Source organism: Artemia franciscana, chromosome 10 (assembly GCF_032884065.1).
Source record: "Artemia franciscana chromosome 10, ASM3288406v1, whole genome shotgun sequence".
NCBI lineage: Eukaryota > Metazoa > Arthropoda > Branchiopoda > Anostraca > Artemiidae > Artemia > Artemia franciscana.
Window position 1 is genome coordinate 19,550,643 of NC_088872.1, and position 17,882 is coordinate 19,568,524.

Genomic DNA, 17,882 nt, shown 5'->3' on the forward strand with positions numbered 1-17,882 from the left:
TTCGAATTTATTCCTGTAGGGCGAAGCTGCTGCAAAAAAATTTAAAGCAAATTCTAAAATATTTTCTTACAGTATTTTACAATTTAGAGAATAAAGTGAAACTCGGTCAAACTTACAAAAAAAAGAAAAAAAATTCGCAGCTCCGTGAACACAGGATTGACAAGAGTATAATTGCCAATTTATAAGTGCCCCCAATAAGCCAGAAGGAGTCGTAAGTCATTTTGTCGGGATAAACTTCTATAAATGTTTTTGTTCCTGTATTAGCTTTACAAAACTGCAGAAAATTCCTTTTTATTACAAAATGCCATCACAAAATCGAATTACTTTACTGGCCTTAGATTCCAAAGACCATCATTGAGATAATGCAGGTTTTCAACACCAATACCTTTGTTAATTTTCAGTCTGAAAAAAAGAAAAATTTGAACAAATAAACTTTTGGACCTTTCAAATTTTTTCGAAAATTTTTTGGATTATAAAGGTCAATAATATTAGCAATTCGAGTCAATAGGAGCGATAGTTATTCCCTATTCATTTTTTACATTTTTTACTTCACATATACAAAAAGGAATCCCCCCTTAAATTCACCTAAACTTAACTTTAAAGTCAAAACCAAAGCTTTGATAAAGAGTCAATTGAACTCCAACGCTAAATTTGATCATCCACAGGACTTCCATTATCCCCGATGTTTTCGGGGTTTCTCCAAATTTCCTATAAAGAAATTTGGGTTCTTCAAAATACCCCATAAAATTAACGGTAACGAAAACTAATGATCAGTATCCCGCCTTAAATTTGATGTAATTACGAACACAAATTTTTCTAGATATTTCAAAGAACCAAATTTTCTTTCTCATCAATATGGAGAAACCCAGAAAGTCAACAGATAGTGTAAGCACTGATCATACATGCCCACCTCTTACCCTCTGGTTATAAAGATTTCTTTCTAATATAAGAGTCATAATAATAAATGAAGACAATAAAGTTATACAAATTCGACGAGGGTGTGTGTGAAGATATAAAAACTTTCGTCAAATAAATTTATGTACCGTTGTTTTTATGGATTAGTAGCCTTAAATACCGATACTAATGCAAGATTGGCGCAAACCTCCACTCATTGGATTTCGACAAATATAAACATTATGGTTAACAAAACTTTAAAGAATCCAGGTCACATTGTGCTCTTGAACACGAAAACATGGCTAATTTTTATCGAGATGAAAAATTTTCAAGTCGACATATTTTTTCCTAATTCATTCGAAATTAGAATAGAGTTAAGTAAATAACAATTCAATTTTGAAAAATTTTTCTCTAAAAAGATATTGCACTAAACTATTGGGCCAACAGTTTCGAAAACACGATTTTTAACGAAATATTTTAAGGGCAAATTGAATTTTGTTTTTGCATAGTCTGAAATGTTTAAATGACAAATTCATTATTTTTCTTAATTTTTTTTTTGTATTTTGCAACTGGTAGAAAAGCATACGAAAAACAAAAGATTTATTATTTGTGTGTTTTTTTAATACGTGTTTGATTAAGAGCCAATATACTATTCATCTACTCATAATTTATAAGCATACTAGCTGTTGGGGTGGCGCTTCGCGCCACCCCAACACCTAGTTGGTGGGGGCGCTTCGCCCCCCCAAGCCCCCCGCGCGCGTAAGTCGTTACGCGCCATATTAGTTACGCGCCATTGTAGTTGTGTCCCTATGTCCCACCTGTGAATATAGATATATATATATATATATATATATATATATATATATATATATATATATATATATATATATATATATATATATATATATATATATATATATATATATATATATATATATATATATATATATATATATATATATATATATATATATATATATATATATATATATATATATATATATATATATATATATATATATATATATATATATATATATATATATATATATATATATATATATATATATATATATATATATATATGTTTTTAACTACGTAAAACTTGCGAATATACAACATTCTTTGTTGTCCCATTGTCTGTGCATATAAATAGATTGTCAGGTTTACCGACTCTTGAACATGTAACATATAATGGTCCATGGGAAAACAATCCGTATTCAGATCTATACCTCATGATTCTAATGATTGCCCTTGAGCTTTGTTGATGGTGATTGCTAATCGACGATTCCCTGTGTCGCCGTCGTCATTTACATATCCCCCTGTGCCCCCCCCGTCCCCGTTGTAGTTGTGTCCCGGTCGTCATTTGTGTCCCGGTGTCCCAGTCTGTGATTTCTCTTTGAATGTCCCGGGCGTCATTTATATTCCTTGTGTCCCGGTCGTCATTTGTGTCCCGGTGTCCCGGTCTGTATATTCATTTATATTCCCTGTGTCCCGGTCGTCATTTGTATCCCGGTGTCCCGGTCTGTATATACATTCGTTTTTGAAATGGTATATGATGAAATAAATTTTCTTATTTTTCCCCTTTTTTTCTTTTTAGTTTTTTTTTTCTTTTTATTTTTTTTTAGTTTTGTTTTTCTCCTTTATTTTTCATTTTTTTTCCTTTTTTTCTTTTTTTTCTTTTTTAGTTTTTTATTAGTTTTTAGTTTTTTTTTCTTTTTAGTTTTTTTGTAGTTTTTACCTTTTTCTAGTTTTTTAGTTTTTTTTTACTTATGTCCTGGTCGTCATTTATACTCCCTGTGTCCCGGTCGTCATTTGTGTCCCGGTGCTTTGTTGATGGTGATTGCTAATCGAACATTCCTTGTGTCCCTGTCACTTTCTCTTTGAGTGTCCCGGTCGTCATTTATATTCCCTATGTGCCGGTGTCCCGGTCGTCATTTGTGTCCCGATGTCCCGGTCTGTAATTTCGTCAGTCGAAAACATGACGCCAGTCAACACACAAACATGACGTCACCCGACAGACCCACACACACACAGACAACTTATTTTTATATATATATAGACTAGCTGTTGGGGTGGCGCTTCGCGCCACCCCAACACCTAGTTGGTGGGGCGCTTCGCGCCCCCCAAGCCCCCCGCGCGCGTAAGTCGTTACGCGCCATATTAGTTACGCGCCATTGTAGTTGTGTCCCTGTGTCCCACCTGTGAATAGAGATAGATATAAATATATGTTTTTAACTACGTAAAACATGCGAATATACAACATTCTTCGCTGTCCCATTGTCTGTGCATATAAATAGATTGTCAGGTTTACTGACTCTTGAACATGCAACATATAATTGTCCATGGGAAAAACAATCCGTATTCAGATCTATACCTCATTATTCTAATGATGTGTCCCTGTGTCCCGGTCGTCATTTATATTCCCTGTGTCCCGGTCGTCATTTGTGTCCCGGTGTCCCAGTCTGTAATTTCTCTTTGAGGTTCCCGGTCGTCACTTATATTCCCTCTGTCTCGGTCGTCATTTGTGTCCCGGTCTGTAATTTCTCTTTGAGTGTTTTTTCTTTTTAGTTTTTTACCTTTCTTCTTTTTTCAGTTTTCTTTTTCTTCTTTATTTTTCAGCGTCACTATCAAGTACATATCGACGAACCTTTGTTTTTTTAACTTAAATCTGGTAGGCATTGATGACCTTATCCAAGTCAAAATCCCAAACCCAATCATTATCGCTATCATTTTCAGTTTTAATATGTTTTGACTCTCGCTGTCCAGGTGGATTTTCATCTAACTGCGCGGTTTTGCGTTCTTTAGCCGCAAGCCTGTTTTCTTGCTGTTCTTGTGATTCCCCGGCACGCTTTCTTTTCTTACTTTCTCTATCAGCTGCAAGCCTGTTTTCTTGCTGTTCTTGTGATTCCTCGGAACGCTTTCTTTTCTTACTTTCCCTATCACCAGCAAGTTTTTTGGCATAAACTCTTTGAGCAGCTTCCTCGGCTGTTGCCATTGTAGGTTCTTCAGTCATTTTACAATTAAACATTTTTCCGTGAACAAATGTCTTAAATACCGTTAATGACGTCACCGTCATAGCAAAAATGACGACAACTAACTTCATGACGTCAGTCGACACAGAAACATGACGTCAACTGACAGACAGACAACTTATTTTTATATATATAGATTTCATAGATCTTAATTATATTCTTCAGTCTGAGCGGTATTAGACACTGATTTTTATATTTCTGATTTGAACCTAAAAATACCCCATTTCATCAGCAGTGTATTGTTGCAGTTTCTTCGCTATAGTAGCAAAGATTTCCCCCTCCAATCCCTGAAAATAAGTGTATTACTTTCCTGTAAGAGAATACCACGCTTTTTTTCAGGTAATCAAAAATAAATTTGCATTTTGAAGATACAGTTTGTCTTTTGCAATTAAGCAAGCAAGAAGAGAAAATTATTCGATTCTATCAAGAAAGAGAAGAAAAAATTACTTATTGTTAAGTCAAGGATAACCCTTATAACGAAGGTAATTAGTGAGCGAGGACCTTATTCACTAATAATGCTTTGATCCAAAATTAACACAGTGAATTCGAAACCACGGGACAAAGACACCCACAAGAAAAAGAAATGGGAATAAAAACTATAGGACTAAGGAGTAGGCTTATTATTAAGTTGTTGCTTTTTCTTTTGGTCTATTCAAGCTTGTTTAAGCTGAGCGTTACAGTGCGATTACGGTTAAGATCCCCAATGAGCGGCCAAACACAATCAAAACACATTGTGTGCATGCTCGATGTCAAAAAAAGCGTATCAACGATATTTAAGCAACGTCTGAGAGTATTAAGTTGAAACTCTCAGGGTATGTTGAAGAGTAATCGGAGGGTAAGCAGCCCCCCATGCCCTTTTTAAATGTTCACAACCCTCAACACTGATCAAAATTTTGAAAAGGTGATTTTGTTCAAAACAATCAAAAAGGCCTAGTAACTATGCCTCCGGGACTCTTTACTCTTACACTTTACAATATTAACCAAAAGTTAAAAACATATTTTGAAAAAAAAAAACTGCGTAGTGATTAAAAGAAATGGCATCTGACGCTGATTCAGGAATGATAACTATTATTCCGGGTCATCTTAAAGTAAAACTTTATTGCGAAAAGAAATTTACGGTAATTTCGAAAAAAGTGTGAAACCCCTCGAAAATGGTGTCAGATCGAAATGAAAAGTTTACCATTAAAATCAGCATTTTACTCTTTTTTACAAGCAAGATTTATCATTAAGAAAAGGAGGAATGCTTGATTCTGGGTATGTTCGAAAATCCTAAGGGTATTAGGGTGGAACTTTGGGGAATGCCGAACTTCGAAAGTTGAAACTTTGGGTGTATCTGCAATATCTTAGGAACAGCTAAGGGTATTAATCTTAAACTTGTCACTGTTGCTACTACTACTGTGGCTGCTACTGAAAATACTTGCGACTACGACCATGACTACTTTGGACTACTTGCAACTTCAACTGCCACTACTTGAGACAAGGACTTGAGACTTGTGTCGACTATGAGCATCCAGGATATCAAAAGGATATATCTGCAATATCTCAGGAGCGGTTAAGGGTAAGACCTGCGACCATTTGCAACTGCGACCATGACTGCTTAGGACTAATTGCAATTACGACGACTTATGATTGCGGCGATGACTATTTGTGACTGTAATTCCTTGCGAAAACTAGCAGATAAGGTTACTTGTCACAGTGATTAAGGGTACTAACGATTATGATCACGACTGATTGCGACTGCGACTATTTGCAACAGTCACAACTTGCGACCGTGATACCTTTCAACTATGACTACATAAGACTGCGAGTACTTAACCCACGAAAACTTGCGATTGAGACTATTGAGACTATTTGCAATCTAAAGAACTTACGACTGCGACTGCGAATGTAACTCAACTGCTACCACGGCTACTTGCGCCAGTGAGTACCTGCAGCTGCAACTGCGACTACTTGCAACTGCATGTGCGACAACTTGTGATTACAAGTAAGTTGAAACATTCAGAAATTGTTGAGGGGATAACTTAAAGACACTATGTGCATCCCTGGTGTTAATGGAAGTAGCGGCAATGCCTCAAAAACGGCTAAGATTAGTAATATCAGGACGGAAATGGGATGAGATGGGATCAAAATTGCATGTCTGCAATTTAAGTTGAAACTTTCAATTGGGGGGATGCCGAACTTGATCGAAAGACAACTATGTGCATTCCGATGGTCAAAAGAGCATATGTGCAATATCTGAGGATTGATTGCTGATAGTATTTAGTTGAAACGTTCAGGGGATGTCAAGTTAAATCAAAAGATACTATGCACGAGGTGTGTTTTTTAATTAAGGACTGTTTGATCGCAAGTGTACAACGAATGATTATTTAAAAAAGTAAATTTGTTTTTTAAAAGTTAATACTTTACTTTATTTAACAGCACAATTGCTAGGTTTGTTGTCAACACTTATCATACCTCTCAACTAATTTTAAAGTAACCTCTGTATAAAATCTTGGCACCTGTTCCGCTAACCAGGAATTCACTTCCGTTTTTACGTCACCATCATCATTGTAACGTTTGCCACTGAGGTGTTGCTTGAGGTAGAGAACCGGATGGTAATCACTCAGCGCAAGATCAGGACTGTATTGTGGGTGATGTAAAACTTCCAAGCCAAAACTGTCCAACAAATTACGGGACTGACCAGCAGTGTGAGGTCTTGCATTGTCATGAAGAAGGACAATTTCCTTTGTCAGCATACCAAGTTTTTTTTCTTTTTTTTTAATCACCCTGCGGAGCTTTCTGAGGGTTAGGCAGTGTGCTTCTGTATTGATAGAGGTTCCTCCGTTGCATGAAGTCGACCAAAATATCATGCTTATTCCCAAACACCGACGCCATGATATTGCGCTGGGAGAGAGGATATTCGGCCTTCAAATTTTCAGGGGAGTGTGTGTCTTTCCATTCCATATTCTGTTGCCTCGATTTGGGCGTGATATGCGAAACCCATGTTTCGCACATCAACCAGACCAAGTTGATATGTGCGTTTAAACCAAGAGGTTAAAAACACCCTCAGCTTTAGGGGCTGCATTATCCGATGTGTTGGTTTTCTTTTTCGTCTTACTTTTTCGTTTTTTATTCTATATTGCTGCATTAAAGATTTATGGTATTTCATAAATGAATCGAATTAAACGATATCTATGGCCAGAAATGAATCAGCCGGCTTTTAAAAAACTAGCTTTTGTTCCTCCCGCTGAAAGCAAAACCAAAGATCTTTTCTAGCAGAAAAAAGAAAAACTCAGAATGTATAAACTCTTTTCAGTCTCATGTGTCCTTTGTAATTTTTATTTACTTTAACAATACAATGCATTTTATTTTATCCATTTTTCTGACATACCTCAGAAAGAGAAGAGAATTTTTTTTTTTTTATTGTAGTGTTTTCAACTTCAAAAATTTTCCTTTGAAATCCATAATTACTTTTTCTCTATGTTGAAATATCTAATGCTTTCATTTCCAACTCGAAAAGAGCAAATATACAATGATCTAAACTAATATAAAAGAGGCTATTTACTATAGAAATCAGTAAGAATACAAACGAAGTTACAAAAAAAGAAAAAACGAAAAGAAGAGAGATGAACTTGTGCTCAATAAGTTTATCATGCAATAAGTCAAATCATGGTTGCAGCGATAATTGCAACCAACTAAAGAGCGAACCACAATATTAACCAAAAGTGAGCAACACATTTTGAAAAAAAAACTGCCTAGTGATTAAAAGAAATGGCATCTGACGCTGATTCATGAATGATAACTATTATTCCGGTTCATCTTAAAAGTAAAACTTTATTGCGAAAAGAAATTTATGGTAATTTCGACAAAAGTCTGAAGCCCTCGAAAATGGTGTCAGATCGAAATGAAAAGTTTACCATTAAAATCAACACGGTTGAAAACCTTGAACTGGGGAATGACAGTCCCCATCTTGAACAGCAAGAAAAATAACTTTTTTGCATCGGTAGCGCACCTTGTTTTCCGGGTGAACGGGTTATCAGAACATAATAGAGATGTTTAACGGCTCATTTAAAAGATATTTCTTATACCTACGTGCTTTTTTATAAATACCGCCATCTGCAAGTGCCAAATGGCAGTAAAAACGGCACTTTTGGTGTCATACCTCAAGTGGAAAAGCTGGGGCCAGTGACCTGCCAGAACTTCTTGAAGAGGTGTTTAATGGCTCATTTGATAGCTATTACTCATATCTACGTGCTCTTTAGCATTCTACTATCCATAAGTGCCATAAAACACTAAAAACATCACTACTGATGCCACTTCTTAATTGGAAAAGCTTGGAAGTACAAAACGGTACCATTGTAATAATTATGGTCCTAAACCCTTAACTGGAGGTTTACAAGAATCCTTCGCTGATACTTCCCTTCCCAGCCCCTTAGTAACTTTCATAAATATTTTGCTCCACAGTGGGCTACTGCAACATTAGCAGGGCTAGCAGGCTACCAGAATCATCATAGAGATGTTTAATGGCTCATTCAGAGGGAAATTAAAATTGTCAGTGCCCTTTTTAAGCAACCAAAAAGATTGGAGGGCGGTATTGGTATTGGGTGTTTTTTTTTCCATTATTGTTTTGTGCCTTCTATATGTTTTTTTTTTATTAAAAACGGGCAAAGATTAATTTAAAAAACAAAGTTTTTCTGAGGGAATTAAAAAGTGGAGTTGTAGCTCAAAACGAATTCTTCGCAGCCTATCTAACGTATATCGATGAAACTAGTGCAACTAAACCAGCTAGTGATATTTCCCTATGTGTGTAGGATTATAAAATACAAGCACTTTACTGAAAACACAAGAGCCAAGTATAAAAAACGAGAATATTGATTTAGGAGTCAAAAGTGACTACGTAGCCTCACAACAACAAACTAGTCTACAACCCTTTTCATATTCTTACGAGTTGTACTATCTATAACTTTCAGTACACAATTAAAATTATCTTAAAACCTTAGGCATAAAAATAAATATTATTTTAATAAGGGCAAAATCATTAAACATTATACAAAAATAATGAACTGATAATCAGGCAACATCTTGGTCTCACCTAGTATTACTTAAAATTAAAAAACAAACAAACCATGATATGAACTCGGGAAATCGGCTTATTTCTCTCTATATAACAGAGAATTTCAAGTTATGCTACAAATTCTAAAGCGAGTCTGTAGTCCTAATACTATCAAGATTGCTTCACTTCGAACTCGTCTACAAAATAATCATGAAATGTCATTTACAAATCCAAACCGGCAGTCAATCATTGGGCTGAGCTCATTGTGCAGAAGTGATTAAACAATTAAACAATCCTAAAATGCTTTATTTTTAGACTGTTTTGTGTTTTCAGTAAAGCGCTAGTTTTCTATAACCCTACAAACATAAGAAAATAACACCAGTTGATTTATTTGCACTAGTTTTATGCATATATGTGAGATAGGCTATGAAGTAACATTATTTTTACGTTTTTAAGTTTCAACTTCGCTCTTTATTTTCCTTAGAAAACTTTGTTTTTTAAATTAATTTTATAAATAAGTCAACGATTCAGGCGATAAGTTTTCATTTTTGCAGAGGGAACTGAATCTTATCATTTTGAACTTGGCTCAGATAGCAACATACCAAGCTGAAAATTCGCTGATTCTACAGAACAATTGCAAGCTTTTTCAACATAATAAAAATTGAATTATTCTCTTTCACTGCATTTACTAGCGTTTAGTGCGTTAAGAAATTATACAGTTCCTTTTATACCCTCGCATCTGGACATAAAACCTTAAGGTTTTGTTTTGTTTAAAATACTAAAAGACTGAAAGTTTGAGGGAAGGAGAATAGAAGATTTTCACAGGAAGGTATAACCCTAAACTTAAAAAAAGTTCGTTTCAAAACCTGTCCGTGGTCTTGCACATATTACGATTCTCAAACAGTTTTATAAAGAAAGATGACATGCGATCCTTAGGGAAAAATAATTTTCTAGGTTCATATGTTAAGGCTCATATGTCAACTGGCGAGGCATCAGCCTGATCTCGATTCCTGGCAAATTGTTGTCCCACATTATCCTGTCCCGAATACAAAGTCACCTAGATGAATACCTGCGAGATGAACAGCATGGCTTACACCCAAACCGCTCTTGCACGGACCTGATATTCACCCTCCGAATGCTCACGGAGGAGAGCTGCGAATGGCGCAATAAACTCTACATGGTCTTCATAGATTTCGAAAAGGCGTTCGACTCATTAGACCGCCAGTCACTCTGGAAGCTCCTTCGCCACTATGGTATCGTTGATATCATAGTAAATCTCATCACGGCGATGTATGAAGATACAACCTGTTGTGTTAAGACAGCAGAGGGAAATTCACGCAAATTTCCCATCCTCTCCGGAGTGAACAATCGTCATCGATTTTGTACTGAGGAGCGTCGACTCAACTAGGCTACGCCTAAATAATCGCCTGCTGAGTAACCTAGATTTTGCTGACGATATTGGCATCCTCGAAACGTGCAAATCACGGCTTCAAGCGCTGCTCTCGAGCGTCCAACAAAAAGCAGAAGGTTTTGGACTCAATATCAACGCCAGTAAAACCAAAGGCATGGCAACTAGCGGTTCACCTATGAAAATCAAATGTGGTGATAACGACGTGGAACAAGTGGTCCATTTCAAATATCTTGGCAGCACCATCGAGAACACGGGATATAAGAGAGGAGAACTCAGTCGTTTGAAAACATGTGCCTACGTAGACTCCTCGGCATCCATTGGACCCAGAAGGTAACGAACGAGCACAATAGTAACATCACAGGTCAACCGTCCCTCATCGAGACCATACGAAGGCGCAGGTGGAGCTACCTCGGACATGTGCTGCGCATGGACGATTCCAGAATTCCCAAGCCTACTTTTTTCTGGAAATATTTTTCAGGAAAACATCATCAATATTTTCCTCTAAAAATAAAAGAAAAGGCATATTTTCCCCCTTTTCAAAAAAGAAGAATAGTGATAGAAAGACGAGCGAGAGAGAGAGAGAGAGAGAGAGAGAGAGAGAGAGAGAGAGAGAGAGAGAGAGAGAGAGAGAGAGAGAGAGAGAGAGAGAGAGAGAGAGAGAGAGAGGAGAGAGAGAGAGAGAGGAGAGAGAGAGAGAGAGAGAGAGAGAGAGAGAAAAAACTTACATATCATCCGTTGACATTGTAGTCATTCCTACAGCTAACGCATGTTGTTTACCTTCTGCCATGATTGCCTATATTCTTGATGTTAAGGAAAATATAAAGAAAAAAAAGAAGAAGAAAGATTGTACATTTAAAATAGATTTAGCACTTTTACAGAGAGTAAAGATTCAGAGGCTGTACATTTATTGCTATATTCTTTTAAAATTGGACTAGACAGACAAAGGGCTTTCAAATGACAGTAAAAACTGTTCAGTTTACTAAAACTATGGTCTTAGTATAACCTTTACTTCCATGATGGCGAATTGTACAAAATATATCTTCAAGAGACTAACAAGCCTAGACAAAAACAAGTGATACAACCGAAACAAAAACTTAAATTAAAGCGTCCCATTTGGAATAAGAAGTGACCAGTACAATAAGTCAAATGAATTGTTCAAACACTAAATCAATGGAATCCACTTTTTATTTTAAATTCTTGGAAATTTTCTTCAAAGCATAGAATTGACCCCAGACTAAGTGCTTTTGTAGCGGAATGTCCTAAATCAAAGGTTTATGCCTTAAAACTACAAAAAAGGAAGAAAATAACGATCACTGTCTTGGAAAATAGTTTTGTTTTTTACAAGGCAATTCAACTAAACCTATAGAAAAATTAAGCTGAACATAAAATTCACACTCAATATGCATATCCACACCCAGTATACTATATTTTGGACATAACACAAGTAGAAAAAACAAATTCAAATTCATTTTCGTCCGATGCCTTTTCTGGCCAAGGTTAAATAAACAAAGAATTAAGGGCTACGTGTTTACGAGGCACACACGATTAACTTTTGGTGGATTAAATTCCATCTTGTTTACGAATTCTTTGAAGTTCTAAGAAATCTGGCATCCAAATTAGGACAAATAGTCTCTATGGACCTCCCTTCGGAAGTAAGAAGTTCACATTCAACATAATTTAGTTCAAAGTACAGCAACGTAGTTTAGTGCTTCAAATTATTGCCAAGGCTAGGAAACAAAACAATGCCTAAAATAACAAGCACGCAGCTAGAATAGGAAGGAACAAAACCATAATAGGCTTATATTGGATGTCTTTGAGGTCCGGAGTAAAAAAAACAGTCGAATAGGAATCTATTTTCTAACCGTCTCTTTAACTGTAGGCTATTTGTTAACAAAAATATTCCCAATGAAGTAAGGATTAGTACTAAAGTGAACAACAAATAATTTGCCATGGAAAGCTAAACTGTCTTTTTTTTTAATTAATTTTATCAAGTCAGTTTTATTATACACTTATGAACCTTCTTCCTACTAAGAAACGTCATAGATGTGTTGTACTTGGACGTGGGAGTGAAGGGAGCTCATTATTTTTTCTACCAGTCAGTAAAAAAAACTGATAAGTTAAAATTACAGAACACACATTCCAATTTAACGCAATAAGAGAGATGTTGTGCTCAGACGAGTGGGGGACTTCGTAATTTTTTCACAAGAGTCAATAAAAAGAAAAAAAATTACAGAACACAAGACCAGTATAGGTCCCACTTAATTCCAAAGTTAAATAAATAATATCATCTAAATGGTAAAAATGATGAAAACGCAGACAAAAACACCGACAATGTGACGTTATATCAATTATTGGTGAAAAAAGGGTTAATTGTCCAGCCATTCGCCATATGGATTGCCTCATCCCCAGCAAATGTTTGGCAGGTGACGCAGTAGCCCAAACTTCTGAAAAGCTCATCTATTGAATGATTGGGTCTTTTAGCCACCATTTAAAATCCTTTTTACTTTTAAGAATTGCGAATTTTTAATGCAACGGTCGGCCAAAGAAAACCAACATGAATCCAATTTGTATAATCTAACGAGTACTCGGTCTTCAACCAAAAACAAACAATGGTCACATTAACTTGCAAATTATAAGTTCGGAACAATAACTTAAGACATTATTTTAAAAAGTGGCTACCAAGTGCTACATCGTGAGCATTTTCAGAATTAGAAACTGATCTGTCCAACTTCCTTTTATTGACCCATAAATAAACATTACTGTACAAACAAATAAAAAGTGGCAAATCAATAAGATAGTCTAATGAAAAAAATGAAAGCATCGCATTAAAAAAAAAAAAAAACGCTTTTGATTAGTTCTTCTGAGGATACATGGTATAAAAGAGATGGGCAAACTTAAAATGATTTCCGATAGTTCTTTACAGGGGAAGCATATTTCACTATTTTAGAACAACAACAAAAAACATCAGGGGACTCAGTGTTTCTAGCTATCTAGCAGATTATTTATGTAAACTTGTTCTATTATTAATTTAGGTTAAGATGTTGCTTACAGGAGAAACTGACAATTATTAATTTAAACAAAGTTTGCTAAAAATTTGAGTATGGAAAGAAAATAAACAAAATAGTAGCACGGCCCTGTGTCTCCAATTTCAGAGAATAAGGTTCTTCGCTGAAAAAAAAAAGAAGATTAATTTCTGCAAATGAACACTATCCGGCAAAAGGACACAAATTAGAGTAGTGAAGATTTCAATGTTAAAATCAGTAATCTAAAAAGTAACTAATAGTAATTGTGTTGCGGAGCAGCACTACTGCTTTAGCAGCAACTTTTTTTCTTTTTTCTCATGTTCTGTGGTCTGTAATTCCGAAGTGGTAAGCAACGCAAACTCGAAATGTTTCCTGGGTATGCGAATCGTGAAACCGAGCAGGAGAGTTCCACTGAAGCTTGTAAAATTTCCAGAACTATTCCACAAAAAAACTTACTTTTTTCATGCTGTGCATAGTCTAAAGACAAAACTATCATAGGTGAGAAAATGAACTCTTTCAGATCAATTTTATGTCGTGATTCCGCAGAACATTCAATTATCTCTCTGAGAACCAGAGAAAAAAATTCCGCATCTCCTCTAGATTTCTTCAAAATAATTCTGGAAAAGTTGCTAAAAATTTCGAATTTTCGTGTCATTTTATGATATTTTTGTTTTATTCCTTGTATTTTAAACGAGTAATACTACGAAAATTAGGCAAAATGGCATAAACTTTCTTATACAACGAACTATTTCATGACGCATGACTATCTTTTTGATACCTGAGAGGTAACTTTCTTCCTAGACAAGGTAGAATTGTTTTCCAACGCGGATAGACGGCTTCACCTTTTAATAACTGCCACTTACATTGGTTTTCCAAAAATAAAATTCCCTCCGTTTTTCATTTTTTTTTCTCTCTTTTATTACGAATTCTCCACACTTTGTCTAAGTAAAACACCCCAGAAAAGTAAAAAACTTTTAAGGGATGAAACAAATTCGGATACAAAAAAAATCGTATTATCTCATTGATGATCTGAGCAAAATTGCCATATCTCTCACAAATTTTTGGGAATTAATACCAAAAACCTGATTTCAAAACAAAAGTTCCGATTTTTTACTATAATTTTCGATTTTGAAGTTTATTATATTCTATAGGTTTAGTGCTATGAAAAGTGAGCAAGAAGACATACAATCTTCGATAGTTAAAAACGAATCGCACACAAAGAAATAAAAGTTTGCACGATGAACCGTTTGGTGGATGTTTGTTAACCATAGTAAATAATACACAGTCTTAGTAGAGGTAAAAACAAAATAATGCGGACATAAGATTTGACGATAATTTCGTATTTACACACCTTATTTAAGAAGTTCTCTAATTACACGTTGACCATTCAAGTGATAACTTACAACAATCCTAACGAATCTGCAAACGGTGTGCGGGAGTATAAAAATTTATTTCCCATTAGATATAGTTCAATGTGTTGCTCCACAACTGTGATCCATGAGTTACGGTTGCTAAAACAATTCTTGAGGCCTTGGCACTGGAGGTCTAGTTCTTTGCTGAGTTGAACTGTAACACCAAAGACATTAAGAAAATCAGTAAGGTGTGAACTGATCCACAAAAGATAAGATGCTAACACCATCTAGAATCTTGGCTCGATCATAATTTTATAATATTACCGATTGATTTCTTCCACCCCAGGACTCTTAAAAGTTCAATATACAGTCGATATAAATGCGCGTATATATCTCTGAAGTTACTGAGAAATTTTCACACGGAAGCGATTGAGTGAACATAGCAGCAATATTGAGCAAATAAATGACTCATTGAATATTGAAATGAGACAAATATTTTCGAGGAATTTATAAAAGAAAAAAAAATTAAACACCCGAAAGACAAAAGAATTAGCTTTGTGTTATTTTTATTTATTTCATTTCCAGTAATTTATTTCATTTTATAAATTCGAAGTTTCCACAATTTTCTTACCCCAATACAAGGGTTTGTATTATCTGAACTTCAAACGAAATTCCTGAATAACTTACACAGAAGATTCAAATATAACACAATTTTCCCCAGTGATGTCGTTGAGGGGGGTAAATGGGAGGGGGGCAGTTCCCTCCCCAATAATTCAGGAAAAAACTTTAATTTATTAAGTGGCTTTAAAAGTGTTGCTCATTTGAAGTGTAGAATTTACTGATTACCGTGAGCAGGCATTTTTAAAAAATTAATCCATGCTTGTTTTTAACATAAGCAAAACGAGAAAAATAGGGGTATATTACACTTCATAATATGTTCCACATTAATATTTTTCCAAATATACTGCCTTTGAAACCTTATCATCAAATAAAAATGCGAGCCTAGTTAAAGTCAAAATTAAAAAATGTTCTATGCTTCGTGTTTCGCCGCAGTTGCTTAGGTCAATTTTTCCCCCTGATATTTAAGGCGCTTTTAGTTCCCAAATCTATCACTTCAAGATTAGATTCTGTTGTTCAAAACTTTCAAAGGTAGAAATGAATACACCCTCTAAATCTGCAAATAGGACAGAAATGGGATCATTGATGAACAAGAAGGTAGACATACAGTGAATATAATTTCCAATCCAGCAATCATTTAATTGCTTGATTTTTATTTCCAGTATTTAACTCAAAATCCAATATAGCCTCAAACTCTCTTATTGCTAAGTGAATAACGTCCGATTTCTTGTAATTCGGATTCATATAGTAAACCATAAATGTAGAACTACCTCTATGTATAAATACCATGCTGACTTGCTATTTTCGCTTTTCTAAATATTTCTTTTAACCAGCGTCAAAAAGACAAAATGCGCTAAGAATTAGGATTGAAATTACGTCGCATTTTACACAACACCAGCGCTACTTGCGAGACATTTATCTCTGCATCAGCTCCATGCTGTTCGAAATGTCTACTGAGAATAGAATAAAGTGAGTTTTATCAAGCAGCACTAGAAGAACAAGCTTTGCTTTTGAAGGGAATTATTGACATAAAAACGATATTCAATGTAACACCCCTCCCAAAATATATACCCCCATAGCCTGTTCTGCATAAAAAAAACTTTTCTGTAAATTTTATAGACTTTCGTTTTTTTTAAACAAAGATAAAAAGGATAAGGTAATTCTCAAACTCTAGGAGTCAATTTTCCCTTCCAATTGGCATTCCTAGCAATTTTTAGTTAATTTAAGGTTTCTGCCACAACGATGCAAAGAATTTTTCAGATTTTCTAATTCTTTATCAAACAGTGCCCAATGGATAAGTTAATAATTCTAACTTTATTTTTTGAATACTTTCACATATAAAATACCTTTGCTATATAAATATGGGGAATATGTCACAATATAATGTTATACAGTCTGTGGTAATACTTTGACTTAACTTGTATCTTTACTTAGACAGCGTTATTGCGCTGCCTATAATTTTTGTTTCGGCTTTATGCGGCCAAGTGACATCAATGCTATTTATTAACATAAATCGGTGAATCCACAAACAAATCAATTTAATAAGAAATGACAAACAACATTTAAATAAATCCCATATATTTAAAGTTTAGTTTAGCAAATTAAATCTTACAGAGCAAAATTTCATTCAAAATTAAAAGCAAATGAATAGCACGATAGCCGGGGCTATTAGAATAGAACCTGGTTCAATTACGAGATTGAGCATCCTGTGCAGGGCGTGGGAGTTTGGGGAAGGGAGGACTGATATGTACTGCGGCATTAGTGGTGAATCTGGCTGAAAAAAGTCGAGTGTATACGAGATTCACCATGGCCCACCCCACAGCTTGTTTACGCTATATTACTGTCGTATGTAGCAGCTCATTGCTGAAAAATTTAGTAAAAGCCAAGCACCAGCACTTGTATGATTAATTTAGTTTTAATTGTTTATGTGCGGAGAGCCAAAATCAAAACATGCATTAATTCAAAAACGTTCAGAAACTAAAAAAAAACAAGTTTTTTTAACTGAAAGTAAGGAGCGACATTAAAACTTAAAACGAACAGAAATTACTCCGCATAAAAAAGGGGGCTTTTCCTCCTTAACATACCGCTCTTTACGCTAAAGTTTTTCACTGTTTTAAAAAGTAGAGTTAAGAAAAAGAGTCAAACTTGAGGAAGAAAAGCCCCTTTCATATACGGAGTAATTTCTGTGCGTTTTAAGTTTTAAAGTCGCTCCTTGGTTTCAGTTAAAAAAAAACTTGTTTTTTTTTTTAATTTCAGATAAAGACCAATTGCACAAGCAGTCTTGCACAGTAGGTTTGATAAAAAATAGTTGATTTTAAAAAAATGATAGAAAACCATCCATTTCAAAAGTCGAAGAGTAGCTTTCTCCGTAAAAAAAAAAAAAAAAAAAAAAAAAAAAAAAAAAAAAAAAAAAAAAAAAAAAAAAACTTATTAGCAATATTATTGCTCTTACAGGCAACGTATATAACCGTGCTATACCACAAATTCTTAGGATCTTTCAGATTTTCCCACGGTCCT

General features: G+C 34.9%; 1 protein-coding gene across 1 annotated transcript in view; it reads right to left on the minus strand.

Annotated features, from left to right (window-relative positions):
- Positions 1-275: 275 nt before the first annotated feature.
- Positions 276-17,882, minus strand: part of LOC136031880 (malignant T-cell-amplified sequence 1 homolog) — an 84,199-nt gene continuing 66,592 nt past the window's right edge. The window contains exons 6-7 of the mRNA XM_065711824.1: positions 11,098-11,165; positions 276-402 (exon numbers count right to left, since the gene is read on the minus strand). Coding sequence (XP_065567896.1) covers positions 321-402; positions 11,098-11,165 — 150 coding nt within the window. The 3' untranslated portion in view covers positions 276-320. The remainder of the gene's footprint in view (positions 403-11,097; positions 11,166-17,882) is intronic.